The 24,661-nt window shown below is 41.3% G+C and overlaps 1 protein-coding gene across 8 annotated transcripts in view; it reads left to right on the top strand.

The window, feature by feature from the left end:
* Positions 1-24,661, top strand: part of dnah7 (dynein, axonemal, heavy chain 7) — an 82,220-nt gene that overhangs the window by 1,067 nt on the left and 56,492 nt on the right. For 6 of the 8 annotated variants that reach the window (XM_086219684.1, XM_086219686.1, XM_086219683.1 and 3 more), the window contains exons 3-24: positions 165-333; positions 593-686; positions 891-1,071; positions 1,436-1,508; positions 1,614-1,739; positions 2,607-2,726; positions 4,072-4,255; positions 4,347-4,526; positions 5,539-5,811; positions 6,582-6,709; positions 7,032-7,110; positions 7,454-7,678; positions 7,830-7,976; positions 8,798-8,977; positions 11,341-11,481; positions 12,003-12,364; positions 14,402-14,588; positions 19,367-19,560; positions 20,468-20,666; positions 21,549-21,689; positions 22,601-22,813; positions 22,885-22,994. In XM_086219684.1, coding sequence (XP_086075810.1) covers positions 165-333; positions 593-686; positions 891-1,071; positions 1,436-1,508; positions 1,614-1,739; positions 2,607-2,726; positions 4,072-4,255; positions 4,347-4,526; positions 5,539-5,811; positions 6,582-6,709; positions 7,032-7,110; positions 7,454-7,678; positions 7,830-7,976; positions 8,798-8,977; positions 11,341-11,481; positions 12,003-12,364; positions 14,402-14,588; positions 19,367-19,560; positions 20,468-20,666; positions 21,549-21,689; positions 22,601-22,813; positions 22,885-22,994 — 3,706 coding nt within the window. Of the gene's footprint in view, positions 1-164; positions 334-592; positions 687-890; positions 1,072-1,435; positions 1,509-1,613; positions 1,740-2,606; positions 2,727-4,071; positions 4,256-4,346; positions 4,527-5,538; positions 5,812-6,581; positions 6,710-7,031; positions 7,111-7,453; positions 7,679-7,829; positions 7,977-8,797; positions 8,978-11,340; positions 11,482-12,002; positions 12,365-14,401; positions 14,589-19,366; positions 19,561-20,467; positions 20,667-21,548; positions 21,690-22,600; positions 22,814-22,884; positions 22,995-24,661 lie in introns of those variants that run through there. The other 2 variants (XM_086219685.1, XM_086219687.1) reach the window with 2 other exon arrangements.

The raw sequence follows: 24,661 nt of genomic DNA, 5'->3' as shown, positions 1-24,661 counted from the left end.
GCATCTATTATTGAACTTAATTGTTAAATTAAAAAATGGGTTTTATGTCACCTGAAACACATCTCTTTAATGACGTTGATATAAAACCTTTTTTTTTTTTTTCAAAATGAGTGAATTAATTAAAATGTATATCTAACCCACAATAATTAAATGTGTTTCTGTAGCTGGTGTGCTGGGTGGAGGGGCTGATGGTGGACCGAGTGATGGAGTGAGTCAGACCTTCTTCCAGAGCAGAAAAGCTCCAAAAGTGTCCTCTGAGCTCCACAGGAGCTCCCACAAACAACTTCTGGAAAAACGCAGGAGCCTCCGTCAAGCTCTGGTCAGACTAATAATGTGAGTTGCCACATGTCAGTACTTCCACTGTTTGATTCGGCAGCACAAGTCAGGCCTGATTAACAGATGAACATTAATGTAAACACTGCAGAAAATATGCATCAAAACTACCAGTGTAAGGATAAAGCTGGTGAAAGGTTTAAATGTCTGTCTCGGTATATTTTTGGTGAATGGCCTCACCGTTGTGCATCATCCAAGTGATATTTGAGCATAACCTGTGTATTTGAGTCTCATTCAGCCATGTTTGGCCTGTTTTTAGCCAGCAGCAGCAGCAGCAGCAGCAGCAGCAGCAGAACAGCGACTCCCCAGTGTTCGACTCTCTGGAATGTACAGCTAAAAGTGACTTTGAAAAGGTGAAGTATTAAACATGCATGTGACACCATCTTTAGTTGTGCATGTGCTCACAATGAAGGCACGCCCATCATTCTTTGACACTGCTCTCCAGACATGTGATACGGTGGCGTTTTAATCACTGCTTTCTTCTCTGAGTCTCAGTGATTTCCGTTGCTATGGACGCTGTCAGGCTCGTTTTGACCTGTAACCTTCTGTCCTGACAGAAATATAAGTTCTACATTGAGAATGGCATCAACATGGAACATCTGCCTCCTCTGCAAGACTCTTGGCTGGAGAACATTTATAGAATGGTTCCAATGCGCTTGAAGAACCAGAGCGCCACTTTGGAGCTCCTGCAGGAAGAAATTAAGGAGGACTACTTGCACAGCGTCAAGACGGCCATCTGTATATATTTATTTATTTATTTACTCTTAGAGGTTCAACAGATGTTAACACGTTCTATGTCCTCCATTATGTTTGCACCTCCAACCCATTCTGTTGCGTTTACACTGAAAAAAAAACAACATAAAAGTGGTGTTCATTGGTGGAAATTATCACGAAGAACAAACATTTTAGTCTCATCGATTTTTATTTGCTAGTAAGTTTCTGCAATAATTCAAAATACAACGTAACAATCACGTTTCCAATAACGCTGGCTTCCTGCAGCACGCTATTAAGAACGTCACCCAAAAATCACTGGTGACCGGATCATTTGTGAGGCGCACAAATATACGAAGATATTTCTGAAAGAGTTCTCTTATGATTGCAGTGAAATATGCATTTAGTGATTCAGTGGAGAAAGACGTGGACAAGGTGAAAGCTCTTCCTCCTCACAGATTAGAGTAAGTGAGTCAGGGGGAACGTCACTTAGAGTGTTTCATAATCATAGAGTATTAAATTGAACCGGCAGACACAGTCAACCGCACAAGCTTCCTGTCATCTCTCAGGTTGGAAAGTGTGCCCAAACCATGGAACGACTCCTTCATCAGTGCACGGAAGAGGATGAGAGACAAGCTTCACTCTTTCAACCCCACGATGCTGCAGGTGCTCTCCCTCTGGCACAGCTCTTACAAGTAAGATTACCATTTAATCTCCACCGCGGCTCATTTTATTTTTGGGGTTTCTTAAAATCAGTTAAGGTGCTGAGCGACGGAACACGCCGTGCTGCAAATACACCAAATAAACCCACTCTATCGGTGTGTCCGTGTTACCTTGGCAGATTATTATCAGGACTGCATTTAAATTCTGATAGTGTGGTTACTGGCTTGGTGTGAATACACTGAAGCTCCAGCAGCAACCAGGGCTGCACTATTATTAACAATTTCACTGACAGTGATAGCTGATATTAACATTCTGGCTGTTAGGAAATATTTACCCATGTCAGTATTAACGTCTGAGTAATTCACGTTTTCTTAATTCTGAAAAGCTGAATTTGAAATCGTGTATTTCAGAAATATTTGGAAAAGCCCACAAATCATGCATACAAGGTTGTTTTCGCTGAACAAGTCACAAAGTCACCATCAAAAACACAAGTAATTAACAGTGTCAGTTACAACGTGTATCAGGTGGATGATAAAGTCCAGCTCAACTTACATCTGACATCTTATGTCTTGCCAAACTTGCCTATATGCCATAGTTGCCAGACACTAATATTTATTAAAGTGAAAAGCACATTTTCGGTTCAGTTTCCATCTATGATACATGATAATCACTACTGGACAGAAACCATTGTGTGGTCACGTTTTTCAGGCCATTCCATGTAACTCAAGTCTTCTGTAACAAGTGTTCCTTCATAGGTAATTCTGTCAGAATGAACATCCTAGGTGCTTCTCTGCTGTTACAAGGGTGTTGGCAGTACTCTGTTATTGCATGCAACAAACCCCTGAATGAACGAATTAGCTCCATGTTTCATCCGACCGTCCTGGCTGACCTCCCTGCAGGGAGCTCCGTCTGATCTCCGTAGAGGAGTTTCACAGCCGAGAGGAATCCATGGAGCTGTCGGCCTTCCAGCAGATTGTCACTAGACAAGTTGATCATGCCAGAGGAATCCTTCTCAACAAGTGAGTTCACATCTGCATTCAGATATTCAGAGTGCTCAGTTCGAGTCGCCGCTGTAGAAGAACACTGGTGGCTCCACTCCTAATGAGCACGCCAGTAGTTACAGTCTTGTACTCCAGCTCCTCCATCGCAGTCATTCAACTGTTAGCAGACTATCATCAGAGTATTTGGCATTTACTGCTCTGGTTTGAGTATTAAATGCATGTTAACACATCCTAAGCAAAGCTGATGAGGCGTTTTCTCTCAGAGCTCCTAAGCTGCAGAAATCAGACATTTACTTCTCTCCTCACAGGGTGTTAAGGCATGGTAGGTGGATGCAGAAGGCAGATGACAGCTTCACAGAGTGTTCACTGTAATCTTGATTAATGGGGAAGATGAGAGCAGGTGGAGCGAAGCAGACAGCTGAACAGATCCAGGCTGGAGGGTAGCTGGCTGGAGTCAGGGCGGAGGAGTGAAGCTGGACAGAGGGCACCAGCAGGTTAGGAACAAGCTTTACGCTGCAGACAGAACAGAACCAACAGGACTCAGAATAAATGCAAACTCTGGAGGATGCGGCTGATGAAACTGATGAGTGGCAGCGGTGTAGTTGAGGCCCCAACTCCAGCACAGCAGTCTCCCGTCTGCAATTAGGCTCCGACATGCACAGAGAGAGAGAGAGAGAGAGAGAGAGAGAGAGAGAGAGAGAGAGAGAGAGAGAGGGCGACATGATGCAGGGTTCATGTTTATTTTTGCCTTTAAACTCCAGTGACATGTCCATCTGTTTGAGGAACATTTTCATGGCCATCAATTGTCTGAAGTGTCCCTTTACATATGCAGAATAAACAGGAATCCACATACAATCCATTTACCACAGTACATTGAAGTAAACTTACAGAAAAACTATGTTGTTTCATAAAACAAAAACAATATTAAACAAGAGATTTTTCTGTGCCAATCTGAACTGAACCACATATAGTCTAATACTCAAGTATTTGTGAAGCAAACTTCCACGACTTTTCCCAGAACTTTCTGGCTGTATTCACTTCTCCAGTCCTGGAAATTGCTGTTTTAATGTTCCATAAATTTCCCAAATTTTCACAACTGTTATTAAAACCTTCCTGTTTGTACAGGCTTTTGGAAATGTTTGATATTTGCTTTTATTATTTGTACTGTACTTTGTTATAACTTTTTATTATGGGCAGTTCAAAGTCTTTATTGAATTCTACTTTCCTCTTTTTGTTTGATTAGCTTGTTTGATATGAAGCAAATCTTGGTGAATCATTCATAGGTAAAGATGATGAGATTTATAACATTATCATCCTGTGAATATTTCACATTGGAATGGGATTTTTGTTGTTTCCAATCTAGGTGGCTTCCTGAAGTGCAGGACATTTTCTATCAGGGCAGCAGGCGTAAGCTGCTTCCTGCCTCCAGCAACACCACCAAGCTGCAGTCCTTCTACAACTGTGCTGCGACCCTGATGACCTCACAGCTGCAGAACCTCACAGTGGACTCCATGAAGGACTTCACACACCTGATCTCCCAACACCTGGTTGGTGAAAGAACAAGCACAGGAAAAAAGATGCTTCAGTGAATTAATTTGAGGAGCTGGTGTAAAAGCTGCGTTCTTTGTGTTCTCTCAGGGGTCGGGGCGAGGCTGTGAGCCCCCCGGCTTTGTGCTGCATCTAGTCCTCCAGGACAAGGAGATCAAGTTTGAGCCGGACTTCAGATTGTATGAGGAGGCTCTTGTTAACGTCTTCAAATTCATGGCCAGATCTGTAAGCATGCTTCCTCGTGTCGAAACCAAGCTGTACTCAGACTGGGTAAGGATAATAAGAAAAATGTGTGTGTGGGTGTGGGTGTGGGTGTGGTTTTGGGTGTGTGTGTGTGTGTGTGTGTGTGTGTGCGCACATGCATTTGAAACTGATCGAACCAGTAGGATCAATGGCAATTCCGTTTCTGGCTCAAATTGAAAGAACTGACAGTGCTGACAGAATCCGAGTCTATTTTGTTCATCCATTTCCCTAAAAAAAGATCAGGACATCTTGATTTTCTGTTAAAATGTCCCTTTCATCTCTATGATTTTTGTTAAAGCATCCAGGATGCTGGTGCTCCCCCTTTGACTGATTGAAGGAAACATGAGTCCGTAAATGCAAATGCATAGGTTGGATTTATTTTGACTTTTAGATGTGCGTATATACGTAACATAGTTTTTTATTAATGAGAATCAATATGTCTGAATATGAGTAACAACACTGTAATATGTAATGAACCATATATCTTCATGGCTGGTATATGTTTTCCTACATTCATGCTGTTATTGCTGTTTCTTTGCTGTGCAAACAGAATTGATTTTCAATCAAAAGATTGATTGGAGAGAAAAATAACTGTCAGTCTTACTCTCAACAAATGTCCTGCAGCAAGAAAAGTAAACTTGTGATTGAAAATTCATTCATGCAAACCCCAACCTTTTCTCTGAAATGCCAAGTTTTTCCCAAGTTTTCTTTGTTAATAGCAATTTTTTTTTTTGCTCTAGAGCCAATTTTGTGGACAGAAGTTATATGAAAGTTGCACAATGTAAGAAAGCCAATCTCAAACCTTAATACTGCCCGTGAGACTGAGGAACATTTTGATTAGTAAATAAAATTCTTCTTCTAGTGAAGAGTTTTTAAAATCGATCCGATCTGTTTAATCACACACTCCATGTTAACTCTACATTTGGAAGCCTTATCCTGTCTCTTGCAATCTTAAGAAGCACCCATCATTTACTTTTACCACTGAAAGCAAGTTTTATTATATTTCTCTGCCTGTGTTTGTTTGTGTCATCTTTCCCAGCCAGGAATCCAGAGTGGAGGCACCCTGAAGCCCATCATCCTCCCGGAGACCCTTCAAGCCCATCAGGAGGAGGTCCTTAGGGTGATCAGAGCTGAGAGTCTAAAGCCCAGAGAGTACATCCACCAGTACGATAGATATGTCTCACTGGTATCCAGACAGGCTGAGGAGGAAGTGGAACATTTCCTCAGGAAGAACCACTCCTTCGAGGAAATCATGATGGAGGTGAAGCACTACCAGCAGCTGGCCGACCAGATCCAGTACACATCCCCCAAGGTACTTGATATAGTATACAGTACAAGTCACACGATACACAATCATGGGTGACATACTAAGAGACTGAAATGAGATTGACTGAAACCAGACGAGCAGGGGTTTGCACCAGGTATGTGATTACTCAAACTAGCTCAGGACGGAGTTTATTATTAACCCTTTAAGAGCTGCACCAGCTGGTTTAATTTCCAGCTTAAATGTTACACCAAGCTTTTAGGAGGTGTACAGTCCTCCATAATAAATTTACATGAAAAAATAAAGATTGTGTGTCTGTGGTGTAACCAACACTGACACAGATTTCACATCAAACTGACGAGTTTCATTGTAGGGGTCAGTGTGGTCTTAACATCCCAAATTAAGGGACAACACATGTATAACTGGTGGATCAACTGATGATTTTATATGCTCTCCAGCTCCGTGATCATCACTGTCAGTGCCCCATCTCCTCTGGTATGCACGAACAGTTGCCACCTGTGCAGACAGTGCCCGGTCATCCAGTGTGCACCTGCTAACTGTTAGCATAGGATGTTGGAGTTGTAATTATTCATTGAATTTCTGTAACATGTGATTACGTTTGATCAAATGTAGCTGCTTATGCTTGATTGAGGTGAAATAACAAACACTGATTTATTTGTTACTCAAATATGCTAACAGTTAGCTGTCTAACAGTTAGCTGTCTAACAGTTAGCTGTCTAACAGTTAGTCTACTGTGTTATACAGCCGTTGGACATATGTCTGATGATTGTGGTACTCACTGGTCCTCTGGGCTTTAGGTGGTACGTCTCGGCATGTTTGAAGTTCAGTCTGATAAACTGATCCACTCTCTAGCCAAGCGTGGTCAGGAGCTGCAGCAAAGACTGATTACAAGGATGCTCAAGCATCATCAGGAAATCAACAAGAGGTCAGTTGATTCTCTGTCCTCCCACTATAGCTAACAAACACTGCACCATAATTCACAAATGCAGCCAAAGGAAGTTTTTTTTATTTTTGTTTTTTGGTAAATGTAGACAGGAATAACACTAACTTTCACTTGACCTGTACTTGACATCCCTTCACATCGTAGTTGGTCATCGCAGCATCACAATATAGAGTAGGTTAGAGGAAATCCTCCACACCAGTAGGTCTTTGTTCTTATCTTGTGTTAGATATGCAGTGGCTCCTCTGGCTCGAGCTTGTAACTTGGCTCACACTCTATCACTGAATCTGTGTTCTTTTTCTCAAAGGCTCTGCACTGAATTTGAGAAGATTGCAGAGAAGGCGCTGAGCACACCGCCTGACACACAAAAACTGATGGAGTTGAAGGTACTTAACCCAGAATCTTGCTGCACTCTGCTCTGTAACACCATGACACGTTAGACATCAGACATTTCTGCAGATGAAAGTCCACCAAGACTTTTAGTGTGTTTGAGTTGCAAATAGGATTGTGACATCGGAATCTGGATTATTGCAGAAACTCTGTTTTTGTTTCACAAGACAATTTTTAACTAATTAATTTATGATTTTTGAAGCAAAGCAAACATAAGTCTAGGTTTTACGGCTCATTCCTGCATGACAAAATAAGGGCACTGTGGAAAGCCACCATTTCTTAAGTTTAAACTATTTTCTCTGATACTGGTCTCCTTTGTTTCCCGTCATCATCCTGCAGGCTTATATGAGCAAGATGAGGAGCACAGAGATGCCTCTGCTGGAGCAGAGATTGGCAGCCTCCAACACACAATTGTGTTCCCTGATAGACTTTGTGTCACTCTCACCATCGGACATGGAGGTCAACAACCAGACTGTCCAATGGCTGAAGCGCATGCCGTCCATCTTTAAAGAACACCAGCAGATCATCACTGCAAAAACAGAGCAATATCAAAGCAGTCTCAAGGTTCGCTTCTTTCTGTGTTCCAGTTCATCTTGTTTAATTAATTCAACTGATAATTTATGTTTACTTTCCATCAAAATGATCTAACTAAATACTGATATAATAAAGTCTGTTGTTTGCTAACGATGTGTTTCTGCATGTGCACTCATGCTAGTTGTGGCATGAACACTTTGTGGAGGAACTGGAGAGCTACAGTGTTCAGGTAGAGGAGTTCAGTAGCTTCGGGGAGCTGACCGATCTTAGCAAGTACCTGAAGAAAGCCCAGGCCCTCAATACCAGACTGGAGTTAGCCATGGAAAAGGTACGTCAGCATGTCAGAGGGATGACTAGCCAGTAGGCTCAGGGCAGGTCTGAATCTGACTTCTGCAGAGTACAGGGGTGCATGTAACCGGAGTTTTTGTGCAAAATTGTATTAGTTATTTGGCCGATGGAAGATATTTACTGATGTCTACATAATGTTCAAGATTCAAATACTGAAAAACACAAACATTGTGAATTTGAAAAAGTAACTTTTTCCGTATTTCCAAAACATTTTGAAATAATCCATTGTCGTCTTCCGCTTATTCCTTACAAGTAAGGGTCGCGGGGGGGCTGGAGCCTATCCCAGCATCTACGGGCGAGAGGCGGGGTTCACCCTGGACAGGTCGCCAGATTTTGAAATAATGATGATTCATGTATTTACTGTAGATTTCTTGGCAAAGAAGAGGATAATTGAGGACAACTAGGCTGATATACAGTAAATGCTGGCCCAGTGTAACATTGATACTGAAAGATTAGAAAAAGACCGTCATCACCACCAATATCATAGAGCACCACTAAGTTAAACTGTAATATGTCCTTCTGCAGCATGAAAATTGATTTCCAGAGTAACGCATGTGTTGGTACTGTGCTGAGTCGGATGTTGTATTAAAGTACATGCTGTGAGACATTTAACCCATAGAGGGCAGCATTGGCTGTAAAAAAGGTTTGTGGTTTTATCAGGAGGTTTCTCCTCCCTGCTTTGTATCCATAATCATTTAATTTATCTTGTTGTTTTTCTTTGTTTCTACTCATTCTTTTTTTTCCTCCTTTTTTTTTTTTTTTTTTTTTTACACCAACTTTAATCCTTTTAACAATCAACAGATTAATGACTTAAACCAGGAGGAGGAAGCCTATGGCTGGACTGTTTCTCAGTACCCACAACGCAAAAACATTCAGGACAAGCTCTCGCCCTTCCTGCACCTCTATGAGACTGCCAACAGTTTCCTGACTCAGCATCAGCAGTGGCTCTATGGGCCACTCGCCAGTGTTAACCCAGACAAGGTACCAGAAATGAGGACATTTCCTGGTTATAATTTTGAACGTTATATAAAAAGAGATGATTTCAAGAGCAGGCACCTGTCAGTGATTGGGCACATCCTGTACCTCATCTCACATCCCTATGGCTTCTCTGATGTGAGTGTGATGACACGAGTGCATCATTGACATAGATGTAGCGCTGTCACTCGAGTGTGTGTGTGTGTGTGTGTGTGTGTGTCTGTGTGTGCTTGCGTATGTGCACCCAGAGATAAATGTTGATTGATTTTCAGCAGCATTAAAGAAATCTAATGTTAACCCTTTGCGTGAATGCTGTTGGGATGCTGTAAAATAATGTTCTAATGATTATAGCTTAAATACCTTCAGCCTTTTTAGGTTTACATCACAGTTATGCGGCAGGATTTTAGAGCTGTCTCATACACATACACATGCACGTACACACACACACACACACACACACACACATGCTCACACACACTTTCACATGCTCAGAGTGACAGTCATGGAAATTTCAACACTTAAAGCTGCAGAGACTTTAAATATAGTGTATATATGTCACATTATCATAAGTCGTGATTTATTCAGTTTTATTTTGCTGTGTCTTGTAGCATTAATATGGAACGTGCTGTCTTGTATGCAGAGACACACACACACACATTCCTCCTCCTGCCTTTTTTTAAACTATACTTAACACACTTCTGCAGTGTTTAAGGTGGACAAACTGTGTCACCCTTTCATAACATCACCATCACAGGTGAAACTGCTCAATAATTTATTGTTTAAATATAAAAATTAGTGCTGTCAGGTGATTAAAAAAATTATCTAATTAATTACAGGATTTTTGATTAATGTAATTACTTGCATTTTAATCTCATATCTTCTTAAGTTCCCCAAATAAATAATTTGAATTCTAGGGCATTACAAAATTGTAGTGCCTGACTAATCAAATGAATACATTAAGAAGAGAAGATTTGAAATACACAGTTTTATTGGCAATTGAATAAAACCCAAGTCAGGGCATCTTAAGGCGGAGTCTCAAACAGGCACTTTGACTGGCGACGCATGTGTGGGGTGACGAGCCACCGCCAAGTACGGGTCCTTCAATGGGCCAAGTTTAAAATGCTCGTGTCTGGGTAAAATTCACATTGAAATGCCACACAAGTGTGCCATAATTAATCTTGTGTTAATGCACTAAAGTGACAGCCCTAATAAAAATGGCTGCTGCTGGAGCTAAACTAGCTATTCTGATAATTATATACTGCCTGAAAACTACAGCTCTCTCATATTACTGTGTCCTCTGTTACCACCACCAGTAACTGAACCTTTTTAACACATATTTCATTCTCACAAAGGCTCAAAACGCCCCAGGAACCACCATGAATTACTAAACCTACAATAACAAGAGCCAATAACACCATAGTAACCAGGTGAAACACCATAGCAACCACCTGGCAATGCCATAGAAAGTGATCAGCACAACTTTTTGTTAGTCTTTATGCTTTCATAATGATGACAGCCATGAAATGGAGATATAATGTTTTCAGTTTATTCTTCCATCCATTCATCCCATTCTTTATAAGGAAATATCTCAGGGACATCTTGAGAGCGTTCCTTTAAATTTGGCACACATGTCCACTGGGACTCGCCGAGGAACAGAAATGTTTTGGAGGTCAAAGGTCACAGCCATCTCATAAGAATGCGATATCTCAAACCCTTGACCGAATTTCATCGAGAGTAGTAAAATGTTCACTTGAACATGAGGATAACCTGAAAAGGTTTGGAGGGTGAAAGGTCACTCTGAAAGCAACACTTTGTGGTGACATACAACTGCAATGCCGCATTTCTGGATGGTATAATAAAATGATTTACTTCAGAAATAATACTTTTTTTTTTATCCCCTGCTGTTACACTGGCCTGCCTCCCCTCCCATGAACCAGTCTGCCATCCAGTCCCCCGTCAAGCTGGCTTGCTCTCCCTGCCTCCCCTACCAGAAGCTTCCTTCTTCAACTGTTATTAACACTTCCGTGTTTCCCACATTTTGTATTGTAAACTGTTTTCTTGTCTGTAACAACATCTACTGCACGTCTGTCCGTCCTGGGTGAGGGATCCTCCCCTCCTCACCCTGAGGTTTCTCAGATTTTTCCCTGTTAAAAGGGTTTCTATGGAGTTTCTCCTCAGTCGATGTGAGGGTCTGAGGGCAGAGGATGTTGTTATGATGCCATGTGAAGCCCTTTGAGACAAACTGTTTGTGAAAACGGGCTCTACAAATAAAATTGCCTTGCCTTGCCTTGCCGAATAATGACAGTTAATAACTGATATCTGTTTGTAATCATTCATAAACTCTTTGCAATGCCAAACCACCCTTGCAGGTAGAGGGGGATGTTGGCAACTTCTGGCGGACTCTATATAAGCTGGAAAAAGTCTTCAGTGATGTACCCAACGCCCAGAACCTAGCCACCACCGTAAAGGTTCAGGTGGAGAACTTCAAGGAACACATTCCTATGGTGCAGGTAAAACCATCACAGATTAAAGAATTTAACATCCATCCATCCGTCCATTTTCTACTGCTTATCCTGTTAAGGGTTGCGAGGGGGTGGAGCCTATCCCAGCAGCCTTCAGGCGAGAGGCAGGGTTCACCCTGGACAGGTCACCAGTCCATGGCAGGGCCAACACATAGAGACAGACAACCATTGGCTCTCCCAGCCACGCCGACAGTTCATTTAGAGTATCCAGTTAGCCTAGTCCCCTCTTGATGTCTTTGGACTGTGGAGGAAGCTGGAGTACCAGAGAGAACCCAGCAGGAACAGGGAGAACATGGAGACTCACACAGAAAGACCCCGTGCTCCAGCTGGGACTCGAACCCGGAACCTTCTTGCTGTGAGGTGACAGTGCTGACCACTGCACCACTGTGCCGCCCAGAATTTAACAAAAGAATAGATTTTTTTATTAGAGGGATTTCAATGTGCCTCCATCATATACTTTTTAATTCAAAATTTTTCCATTTTTTCCTGTTCTTTTACTTAATTGATAGGTTCTATGTAACCCAGGCCTGCGTGACCGCCATTGGGATGCCATGGCAGAAGTGGCTGGCATCTCTTTACAAGTTGCTGAGGCCAATGTGGCTCACTTCCTGTCTATGCACTTGGAAGAACACCTGAGCACATTCGAAGGGATCAGTGAGGGAGCCAGTAAGGAATACTCCCTGGAGAAGGCCATGGAGAGAATGGCCAGTGAGTGGGCTGACATGGAGTTCAACCTTCTGGCCTACCGGGAGACGGGAACCTCCATCCTATCATGTGTGGATGAAATACAGATGCTGCTGGACGATCACATTGTCAAAACACAAACCATGAGGGGCTCACCCTTCATTAAGCCTTTTGAGGTGGAGATACGGTAAGATATGAGATCTAGTTGAACATTATTGTTTTGTGATTTTATTATCAGTGGTTTCATGCGACTTCATGCTCAGGACAGTAATCTTTTCTGTGGCACCAACATTTGTTGATTATTGCTAGTTTTAGATCAGAAAAGTCAGTGTCATGGTATGCCAGAGCCAGGTAAAGCAGAGACACACGTACACACTCACACACACACACACACACACACACACACACACACACACACACACACACACACACACACACTGACACATGCACACACACACACACACACACACACACACTGACACATGCACACACACACACTGACACATGCACACGCACACACACACACACACTGACACACACACTGACACATGCACACACACACACACACACACTGACAAATGCACACGCACACTGCCAGAGTGCTGTCCTGTTGTAGTTCAGTCAAAATGCATGATAGCGTAGCTGGGCTGCTTCTGTTCAAGTGATGGCATCCAGAAACAGTTCATATCGCATGGCCAAGCAAGATTTCTTGCTTCTTTGCAGCTCCATTGTCGCCGCAGGCTCCCCTTAAATTTGGAGTTCCTCCATATTCTGACATTTATGGTAACACAGGCTGTATTTAAACTAAATTTAGACAAAATATGAGTATCGTTAATCCTTGTCTTTGTTTTTGATAATGAAAAAGCGGGTAAATTTTATATTCCGCCAAACCGTACTGCAATAATAATCTCACGTCACTTTACAAATAGAGCAGGTCCCCATCTACACTCTTTAAATGAAAGTAGTTTAAAGAGACCCAACATTTCCTCATTAATAAGCACTTCTGCAACAGCATCCTTGAACAACTTTCTTTTAACAGGCCGAAATGAGCATTTAATTATTCTGTCTTGATTAAAATCCATTTACATAGCAAACAGACATTTTTTTAAAGCAACATTTTGACAAAATAATCACAAAGTAATACTTTGACAGGATGGAGGGAAACAATGACTGCAAACGTTTCTTCTGCCCAAAGTCCTTCTGACAGTAATAGCCAGTCAGAATTTGCACACTGCATGTAAATCAGATTAGTAGTGGAATATTAATTTAACTCAACCACGGAAGCAACTCTTAGACTATTGTCAATTTGTAAACGAGGGGTGAAAACCGTATAATGATATAATAAGTGCATGTGATCGATTTCAACGTTAACGTATTCCTGGGTTTTGTAATTTTATTCTATTTTTTTTTACAGTAGTTGTACACTTACGTTCTCATGGTCCGTAAGTCTCCTCTGTATGTGGTGGATGAGAGAATCCACCGACCCACAGCCGTGCGAGCAAAGGAACATGAATCTTGTCTTATTTTCATTTTAGAGGGACGAGTACTTGGTCTATGTAAAATTTCAATAATGTATGAAGCTGTGCCAGTCACAGATGTGAACGCTGCCTCGCTCCCATCAGGGCTCATCTCTGGAATTTTTAGACAACCTATACAGACATGACACCTCCATTTAAAGTTTAACACTCGTGCCAGAAGTAGAGTTTGTTTGGGTTTTTTTGAAACAGTGATTTCAACTGAGCATCATGTATAATTCATGTAGTTTTCATCTCTGAGGCTCTTCAATGATTTGTGAGATTCTTGCAATATGCTGCTGCCAGACACGGTTAGACCCAGGCGTCCCTGCAGTACTTTAATGTATGTTTTTCATTCACTTTTAGTAGTATTACCTGTGAATGTTACAACACAGTGATCAAGCTGTTTGGGTGGGTGGGGGGGGGGGATACTAATGCCAGTTTACAGTCTGACTTAAAATCTCTTGGCTGTTGTCTGAAATCTGTCTTTCAACTAATATATTTTTATAAAAAAGAAACAAAGAATATTTACACCAGAAATTCAGCAGTTGACACCTGGGTTGCAGGAAAAGTTGCAGCTGTGCATTTACAACAGATTGTGACTTTAAAAAACAAAAAAGAGACCTGGCATTAAGTTGATAAAACACACAGCTAAGACTCCTAAACCTCCATTGCCTCTGGGCATTGATCATTTCTGTAATGTGTTCAAGGGGATGGGAAGGCAAGTTGCTGCTCCTCCAAGAGATCCTGGATGAATGGTTGAAGATGCAGTCCACATGGCTCTACCTGGAGCCCATATTCAGCTCCCCAGATATTATGACACAGATGCCTGAAGAGGGACGCCGCTTCGTAGCTGTTGACAAAACCTGGAGGGAAACCATGAAACAAGTTTCACAGGTGAGTAGTGAGACTTTATTTTGTTTGGAGGCTGAGTTTAATAGAATTGCGGTGAGTGGAGCGACTTCTCAGCTGGCTCAGTGAATTTTCCAGTCAAAAGTGCTGGATATAAAATCTGGGTTGTTTTTTTTTTTGCCATTGAATTCACTCTTTTACAACAAGCCAAAAACAAAAAATGTTAAGCAGCTATTGATACGGATATTAAGGTATAGTAAGACAGGCTATATTGCTACTGAAATACCATATGCTAACGGTCACCTGTGAGCTTGCACCCACGGGATGATCAGGTACTTAACTGAAAGAAGCAGTAGAAGCACGAGGAAGAACAGAAGTTGAGATAGGAAAGGAACTGCATTGCAGGGAGGGGAACAGGAAAATAATAGAGTGGAAGACAGGAACAATCGGACGAGGATTGAACGTTTGTGTTGCACCAGCATCCTTAGTTTCCAAAGGGTAACTGGCACCCTCAGTAGACCGGGAATGAGACACATCAATTTCAGGCAATGTCCTCCCGAAAGCCCAGCCTGACTGCACCATCAAATAGAAATTATGGATTTTGTCTGGAAGGGGCTGGGTTATAGCGAGCCACAAAGAAAATGAGGTCACTGAGGAATAGGGAGCCTACACACATGTGCGTGCACGCACACACACACACACACACACACACACATACACATATGTGAGCATTAGTGCTTCGAAATGAAGTGTTATCAACCAGTTTCAGAAAATCAAGGATCTGGTTTTATACTTTATTGAGCTTGTTTTCCAAAAATGTTTTCTTGGAAGTTGAATTTAACGTAAGATAAAAGACACAATAATTCTTCAGATGAAGTTGACCAAGTCTGGCCTATATATTATGACAGACTAACATTTGATAATGCTTTTCATTAAATTAAATTAATTGCATCGCTAAACAGCTCTGAGGTCCTTGTTTCAAGCAGAAATCCCTCCCTCAACTATCTGGTAGACAGATTCACCTGCATGAGGGTTTTATATTTTATATATTTTGTATGTAATGTGCTCAAAAAGAAACTTGTTTTTTATGCTGGCATTTTCTTAACAAATAAGGCATTTATGGAGTTCCAGATCGCTTTCAAACAGTTTTGAAAAGGCATCTGCGTTCCTGCTTCACACTCGTTCTGAATCAAAAGTACAAATCAGGATGCATCCCTGTTGTCACACTGGCAAAACTGCTTGGAGAGGAATTTCACACATTTTTACTCTAAAGAGTCTTGATTAATAACCTGTCAGTGCATGTCAATTATATGATTCTACTTGTTTATCATGCATGTGTTTCCAGGGGGTTAAGAGTGATGTTGCGTCAAAATGGGATGATGGAGTGAGACAAAGCAAATCCTAATTATGCATCACCACACAACAAAAATTCAATATTGGATTGAAACACGATCGCCAAAACACCCTTGAACATCCACTTTGGCTCACTGGCCCAGTTCCACAAGACGTGTGACCAATCGCTGTCATCTAATAAGAAATGGAACCGGAATGTATGACCACCTCGTTCCAGTGGACAACAGCTGCACGGGAACAATACGCATTTTCACCCTTGACAGCCAATAAGAACTGCTCAGGTCCAGAACATCTGTGTTTAGATTATAAAACATATATACATAGACGCCCAGCTGAGGTGGGCACACCCAGCTGAGGTCAGGAAATTTAATGCAAAAGCACAAATGTCTGAGTTGTTGAAATATCTCTTCATCCATTATGTTTAAAACCCCTAAGAACACACAATCTCTTCTAGAGAGGAGTTTATCAGAAAGCCTGGTACATCTTGTCGTGCTCGTCTGTTGTATGGTATTTCAGCAGTTGGGATTTGGTTGTGCTTTATTGAAAAGCTTTGGCGGTGTGGTATTATCTTCTGTCCTCACCATATGTAGCAAACATTTTGTTCCCAGAATGTTCTCCCTATAGTGAAAATAACATTCTCTTAAAAATGCATTCTAAATATGCGAGTTGAGGCAACAGATTTTACATTAAATATTCAACAGCGTCTCAAAAACAGAATCTTGCAGTGTAAAATGTTCTTATAGAAACATTATGAAATGATACAAAGTCCTTAAAAGGTTTCTTTAGATATTTGAGTACAACACTGTCTTTGATGTCATCAGAACTGTTGTGGGAAGGTTCCCTGCTCGCTGGGGAGACTCTACTTCAGCTTCTGAAGCCAGAACACAGAAAATGGAAACCAAATGAACATAATCACAGTTCTTGCTTTGTGAAAAGCCAATCATGCTAATTCATCATGCTGTATAAGTTACAGGAAAGTAACACTCCACCACCACCAGCACCCACACACACATGCACACACTCACACACACACGTGCACGCACGCATCAAATTCTGTCAAACAACACATCTCTTCTGTAGCGTTGATCAGCAGTGCATGAAATTGGAATCATCTCAACTCCATATAACAGTGTGGGGAAGAAAGCCAGTATACAGTACAAAAAAACACAGGACTCAGCCCCCCCCCCCCCCCCCCCCCACACAGGCAGCTATCAACAACTCAACCACTGGGAGCTGCTCAAGATCCACCGATCATCCAGCAGCTCCACAACCTCCCCCTGCTGGTTTGATTTTCCACAACACTACTCCATTTTTATTTTCTGTCTGCTATAATATGTCATTCTTCTACTCCTGCATAGACAATTGAAGATAAAAACAGGGGCAAATCATTTTAAAGACTTTTTTTTCTGTGAATCTGTCTCATTTTAACTATGCTTCTCCCCCGCCCCCCGTAATGAGACGAGGAAAGAGAAGCAGTGTGCTGGTGAGGAGGATGACTGACACCTTGTTTAATAATAGAATGATGGAATCATCCAATAATAACACAATAACAGACGATGAAAAATAGCTCGATAATATTACTTTCCCTTTCATGCGCATACAATATTCTGCATGTTGTGGAAGCGTGTGTCACTTTAGGTCATAGAAATCTTTACATTCGCTTTTCCACCAGACAGATTGCAGACCTGCCATATCCGCTGTGGACAGTTTCTGCCCCCATTGAGGCCATCTGTCTAGTGCATAAAAACTACATTATCACGCATAATACATGCATTAGAGCATTGTTATCCCTCCCGTGTGCTCATGAATAGCTTCTTGCTGGCCGACTGCATATAAAAATAGCCGTCTTACTGTATTGTTCTCTTAAAGAATGGGCTGAAATCACAAGTCTGATTTAATCAATGTGAAGCCCGAACCACAGTTCATCAGACACTTGCCTGCTTAAGCACAATCAAATCAGGCTTTTGTGTTTTTCCTGTATTAGCTTTGCTAATTATCATTTGATGTGCCTTTTGAGGTGTCAGTTGAAGTTCTCTAACTGAAAGTAACACGCCAAACTTTTAGGAAATATGTTTTGTTTTGTTTTTTTTGCCATTTTACGCAGAGCCAGATAAGAGGATAGATACAGTCCCTGTTCCTTTCTCTCCCCTGCTGTGTTAGGGAGCTGAGACCCACAGACACCAATTGACCGCTAGTTAGCTTAGCATGATGAATGGTAGGAATCTGCAGGTTCGTATGCCTCTGCCAAATGTTTTCCAAGACAAGTGTATTTGATGTCTTTTGATGGAGGTATGCTAATCTGGCCTTTCACTACCATTCATTGTGCTAAGCTAACAGCTGGTCAGCAGCTCTCTCATGCGCACACAGACGAGAGAAGGACATCCATCTTCTTCTCTGGCACTGAGGGGGAAAAAAGCGCATTTCCCTAAAGGTGGACATCTTTTAAATCTGTTCTACAAACTGTTGCCTCATAAAAAAAAGACGTTCTTCGAAAATAAAATCTCTGTTTCTCTGTTTTTAATACTTGCTCCATAAGGTGAAACAAGAGGGAAGAAAGTCACCTTGGCAGGAGTCAAGGGCTGTTAGCTCCTCTTCAGTCATCATAGAAATCAATAGCAATCATGAGGGATAAAAAATATCATTATTATCTCACTCTAGATAGCCTTTGTGTTTCCACAACATACAGTCAAACAGATCTGGAGAAGATTAAATGTGTCTTTCATCTGCTGCACCTAGACAATGACCCTAGTTAAGAATCAGGGACATGTCTAAATCCAGCATTCTCTTCTTTGGGGCTTTCCCAACTATACCGATTCTATTTTTTCAAGAGGATCAAACATTATAACATTTGATGAATTACACACTGATTGTATGTTATCTTCAAATCTCTTGAATTGTGTGTGTGTGTGTGTGTGTGTGTGTGTGTGTGTGTGTGTGTGTGTGTGTGTGCGCGTGTGTGTGCGGATACAAAGTAAAAACAAACTGGGGGCTAAAAGAAAAATGACAGTCACATCAACACTCAAGTGCTTCTTGTAAGGTGAACTATTCTAAAACATAGGCTGTGCCCTCGTCAGGAGGTTCAGCCGTTTGCCGTCTGACGCTGAAGATTAGATAGAGCTTTTATTTAGGAGCTTCCTGGGGGTGACAGATATTAAATTAGTGAGATATTACATGAAATAATTCATAGGTCAGACCTCGGGTGACATCTGTATTACTGTCCCATCACAGATTTCCTAAGGCTCTGTGTGATAAGTGGGTCTAATAGTGGGTGTTGCTAAGGGGAAGACATTGCTTGTTTTAGGGATACTTCTGTGGTTCTGGAAATATAGGAAATTTGTACTTTGTGTACTGAAGACCTGAAATTGCAAACTTGCTATGGGGTGAAACAAGTCCATATCCTTGGGAAGTAAGTTACATATACCTCAGCAAAGTTCATTTTTGTTTTTTAAACTCTGTTCTTTCGTTGGTAGGACAAGCACGTATTGGCAGTAATAGTCATTGATAAGATGCTGGAGAAGCTAAAACAGTCTAATGGGCTTCTGGAGATGATTCTCAAGGGTCTTAATAACTACCTGGAGAAGAAGCGCCTCTATTTCCCTCGGTTCTTCTTCCTGTCCAATGAGGAGCTGCTGGAAATCCTCTCTGAGACCAAAGACCCTACAAGGTAAAGAACAGTAGCTTATTTCTAACTGAACGCTCAGTATTTCCATAATGCAACAATATGTTGACCTATTCTGTTGCTGCACTTCCCATCACAGGCATATTGTGCCAGTGTGTATACAAAATTTCTCGGAAATTATGAATCACAATGAAATAAATGAAAGGTTTTATGTGCTGACAATAGGAAAATTGTCAATACTTTCACTCTAAAATTACATGGTTTTAGACCAAGGGCAGACTAGACTAACTACAGCAGAGACACGGAACAACGTATGAATGGGGACAAGAGAAAGTGCAAAGCAGAAGGGGGTTTCTCTCACTTATCACAGTCTCATCTGGCCATCTTTTAATTTATTGTTTATTTTCCAAGCTCTGGATTGTTAAGCATCAAGGAGCCCGATGGGATGGAACGGTCTTCCAAAGAATAACTCCCTACAAACCTGTTTTGAGTTGAGAGTGAACGCATCTTCTCAACCTTCGGAGTGGAAGCTTGCCAACGTAATCTAATCACGTAGTAGCATTTTTTTCCCTGTGTTCCTTTGATATATAAACAGTTGTTTTGTTTTGTTTTTTGTAACTGCTGCTCAGCGAAAGCAGCTTAGCGTTAACAATTGTACACTTCTGCTTTGCACTCTGAGGCATTTTGACAAAGCTCACAACCCAACACACAATCATGTACTGGTGTGTGTTAAGCTTAAGCTTTTACACAGCCAGAGTAAATATCTGCATTGGTTTAAATTCATGTATATTTGTGTTAGCTGCAGTGAATGTGAGAGAGCACCAAAAAGAAAAAAAGAAAAAAAAAAACAACCCTTAAAAACATTCACAAGATGGCATTTACAGGGTTCTTAAAATACAAATATTAGACGCTGGCAAAGTGGTAGTGTTCTCTTGCTTTTTCTCTCCTCCAGAGTGCAGCCTCATTTGAAGAAGTGCTTTGAGGGCATTGCTAGTGTGATGTTCACTGATGTGCTGGACATCACCCACATAAAAAGCAGCGAGGGTGAAATGGTCCAGCTGCTGGATATAATTTCTACCTCCAAAGCCAGAGGCCAGGTTGAGAAGTGGCTTCTGGAACTGGAGAATGGGATGATCGCCTCCCTGCATAAGGTGCCGTCTGCCATTTTATCAAAGCTTCACTTACAATTAATGCAAGATTAACCATTTTAGTTTGAAGAGTTTGAAACTTGATGTGTTGTTCATGTGAGTTTAAAATAGATCAATGGTGGAACATAAAGTGTTTTTGCCGAAGTTCGGTGTCAAGGTATTTGTACTTTGCCTGAGTATTTCTCTTGTACATTTGACCCACTACATTTTAAACTTCATGTATTTGATCCCATCAGTTCCTTGGAAGAGAGATCTTGTAAAGAAAACATTGCAAAAACCTGATGAAGTACTTTCAAATCTGAAAACTGCCAAAAAGAGAACATAATCAGCTGGAACACACACCAGTTTAACATGATCTTCATGTGTCAGTGGTCCCAACTTTCCCAAGGATTGTCATTAGAGTCATTGGAGTAAATACTTCTGGGTAAGGCTCAAGTGTTTTTAGTCCACAGAAGTGTCCCTGCAAGCGTTCTTGGTACTCATTTTGGGACACACTTACACGTTCAGTGTCATTTGTACTTCACGCAGGAATGTGTTTCTCATATTTTACTCCTTTTGTAGTTTTACATGACACAAAACAACTGGAAACGTTAGCTAGTAGGTGGAATGGTAATGTTAGCTGCTGGCTAAAGGAGGCTAACTGATTAGATATTTGTCTTACGTGAAGATAAAACCCCTCCAGATTTGTACTACTTTTTGTTGTTGTTGTTGTTTATTTGACTTTGTTGCCAGATTAACCAGGAGGTGATATAATTTTAATCATTTGTCAGATTCCCTAAAAGAGGAGTCCAGCACTATCCAGCATCCTGGCTTCCAGTCAGAGGAACATGGCTGCAGTGCTTAGCTAATTTCTAATAAATCCCCTGTCCCTCCTTATAATTATAGGTAATTGGGGAGGCGATTAAGTCCTACCCCAATGAGTTGAGGATCAACTGGGTACGTGCTTGGCCAGGCCAGACTGTGCTGTGCGTCTCACAGGTCTACTGGACCAAAGATATCCATGAGGCCATCAGCTCTGAACAGCAGGTGATCCACAGTTCATTTGTGTTTGAGTCTTACACTAAAATAAGTGTCATGTTCTGAATTCTAGACTGTATTTAAATTATTTAGGCTACAGATCTGTTTATTTTCACAGTGAAATCTTTGTCTTGCTATAAATGTGTTGTATGAATGATACGATCACGACGATGGGCAAAGTATTGCTGGGTTGTGATATTATAAGTTACTCTGCGATTCCATCTGTTCAACCACAGGTTCCGAAGTTGCATGATATCAATTAAATTTGTCAGCACACAATGAGAATGGCCACAAATCACGACAAACTGTCTTAACATGATGAATAGATTCTCAAGTTGAGGTCATCAACATGTCATCCCTCTGCGATAGACTGTGTTAAATGGATTTACCTTTCCCCCACAATGATTATGTGCACGGTAATGACTTTACCTGGCGGAAGTATCTTTGGACCATTTTTGAATTCAAAGCACTTCAAATTAAATTACAGAGACTCAGATGAGTATGGGCTGAACTGCTAGCTTGAATGAGGATCAGGAACTGTATTAAATCTGTCACATCAAATAAAGAGCACCTACAGCTTATATGATGACACATGGTATTTAGTGGATTTATCCAGGGGAAGTCTGCGGGCATCACCCCTTCACATGATACTGTTATATAAGAACCCATTTACACACAAGACATGTTTTTTATATAATATCCTTTGAAACGCAATAAATGGTGCCATTTAACCTCAAAGGGTGATGAAGATCATGGCTGTAGCTCGTATAAAGGACAGATGTGGTATCACTGTGATGGACTTATGAGTTGTTGATGAAACTTATGACCTTTGCTTTATGGATGGAGACGTGATGTAGCATCCCGCTTCTCTCTTGATAAACGCCATCAGGCTTGTGTTTAATCGTGGCTGTCTCCCTCAGGCCCTTGATGCCTACCTGGAGCAAAACAACAGACAGATTGACGACATTGTGGCGCTTGTACGTGGGAAACTCTCCAAGCAGAATCGGGTGACCCTCGGCGCTCTGGTTGTGCTGGACGTCCATGCCCGGGATGTGTTGGCCACCCTGGTGCAAAAAGGAATAAGTCATGAGAATGACTTTGAGTGGCTCAGCCAACTGCGCTACTACTGGGTGGTACGTGAAGATGTTCATTTGAGTCTCAGCCTTGATAAGAACTCAGAGACTGACCTCCACTCTCTGTGCAGGAGAACCACCTCCAGACCAGGATGATCAATGCAGGTTTAGCATATGGTTACGAGTATCTGGGCAACACTCCACGTCTGGTCATCACCCCCCTCACTGATCGCTGCTACCGGTAAAGCTAACATTCTATTCTAGGCAGTTGCAGAGGATGACTAACTCTGCCTTAAACAATGATTCCCACCCTTTGCACAGAGAATTTCAGCTTCTACCCTCTGGACGGAGGTTTTTAGTCCCAAAGTGCAGGACAAAGTGGTATAAAAAACAGCTTTGTTCCTGCTGCCATTCCTGAGCTGAACAAGTTGTAGCCTTTTTTTTTTTTGCACACTGTGTATTTATTTGTTCATGCTCTTAAATATTTATTCCTGTATCTGGATCTTAAACTTGGTTTTTACTCTGGTTTTATTTGAGAGCGATTGATTAGCTGAGTTTTTAATTTGATGTTGATGGAGGGTACTTCACTCTCTTTTATGCACATTTTTGCCTTAGTTATGGAATCTTGAGCACTTGAATGTTTCACCTTGCCTCTGGCATGTTGGCTGACTTTTCAGGTGTTGGGGTGGGGGATGGGCTGTTATGTCTTGTAGGTTTTAAACTACCCTCTTTTATTTTCAGATTTTTTGTCGTTGCTTATGTCAAGTGATCTGCGTCTTGGAAAGGAAGTTGTAATCTTACTGACTGCAAAACAAATCTACCTACGGGTACAAATAAAGTAACCTGAACCTGAACCTGAACAGTTCAACCTCTTACATCCTAGGTCATGTATTCAACTCATCCAATTTCTTAAATGTTACATTTAAGGACGTATAATGATTCTCAGCTATTATGGAAAAATGAAATGTGAAAAAATGAATAAATGTGTGTGGAAACATAATAATGACCAGCAGACTGCGTAGGAGGTTTTGTTTGACAGATTTCTAAGGTACAGTACATCTTGAGAAGCTTTCTGTCATAATTTTGCCAGATTCTGCCATCAACCAGTCAAACAAAAATAGATGCTTGGCAAACTAATGAAAGGAAGAGCCTGTGGAAAACCAGACTACAGCTGATGCCTCATTCATGAAGTATTTAGAGGACATAAAAACAATGCGATTTTAGTATTTCACATTGTTGTAAGATGCCTGACAAAGGGCTGCCCAAAGTGGGGCCCGAGAACCAAATTTAATCCACCACGGGTTTGATTTGGTCCACCAGATGTCATCAACAATAAGTGTTATTATACAAATGAAAATAACTGAAAATGGAGCTTGTAAATCTCTTGTTTATGCTGCTTTCTTTTTTGTGAGGTAGAACCACAAGGATCCACAATGATGAATTACTTGATACCAATGAATCAATTCATTTTATATAATTTGATCAGGCAGCAGAGTGAAACTTTATGCAGGATGTTGGTTTGCTGTGGTTGAAGAAAGTTGGTAGACAGACTCGAGGCACTTCAACAGCACAATATATGTTTGCCTTTGGACTGCAGCTCAACATTTAGTTTGAGTTGTGGCCTCCTGATCTAACACATATCTCTTTGGAATGGCCTTTTCAAAATAAGATATGAAATGGCAGTAAAATGGTTCAGGAGTGGTCGTTCATGGACACATCCACTCTTCTCTCTTATAGAAAAGGTCTGTTGTAAATTGGACCATGATGATTCATCATTTTTGAAAGTGAGTCCTCAGAGGAAAAGTTTGGGAAACAGTTGAGGGTTTGATGACTTTGAAAGGACGCGAATCAAACTCACCAGCTCTCCAGCCAATTTTATTTGTAGATTTTGGTCCAAAAACACCACTG

The sequence above is a fragment of the Aulostomus chinensis genome, chromosome 12, assembly GCF_037954235.1.
Source record: "Aulostomus chinensis isolate RoL2024-O1b breed Wild chromosome 12, RoL_Achi_v1.0, whole genome shotgun sequence".
NCBI classification, from domain to species: Eukaryota; Metazoa; Chordata; class Actinopteri; order Syngnathiformes; family Aulostomidae; genus Aulostomus; species Aulostomus chinensis.
This window is presented reverse-complemented; position numbering and strand designations above follow the sequence as displayed.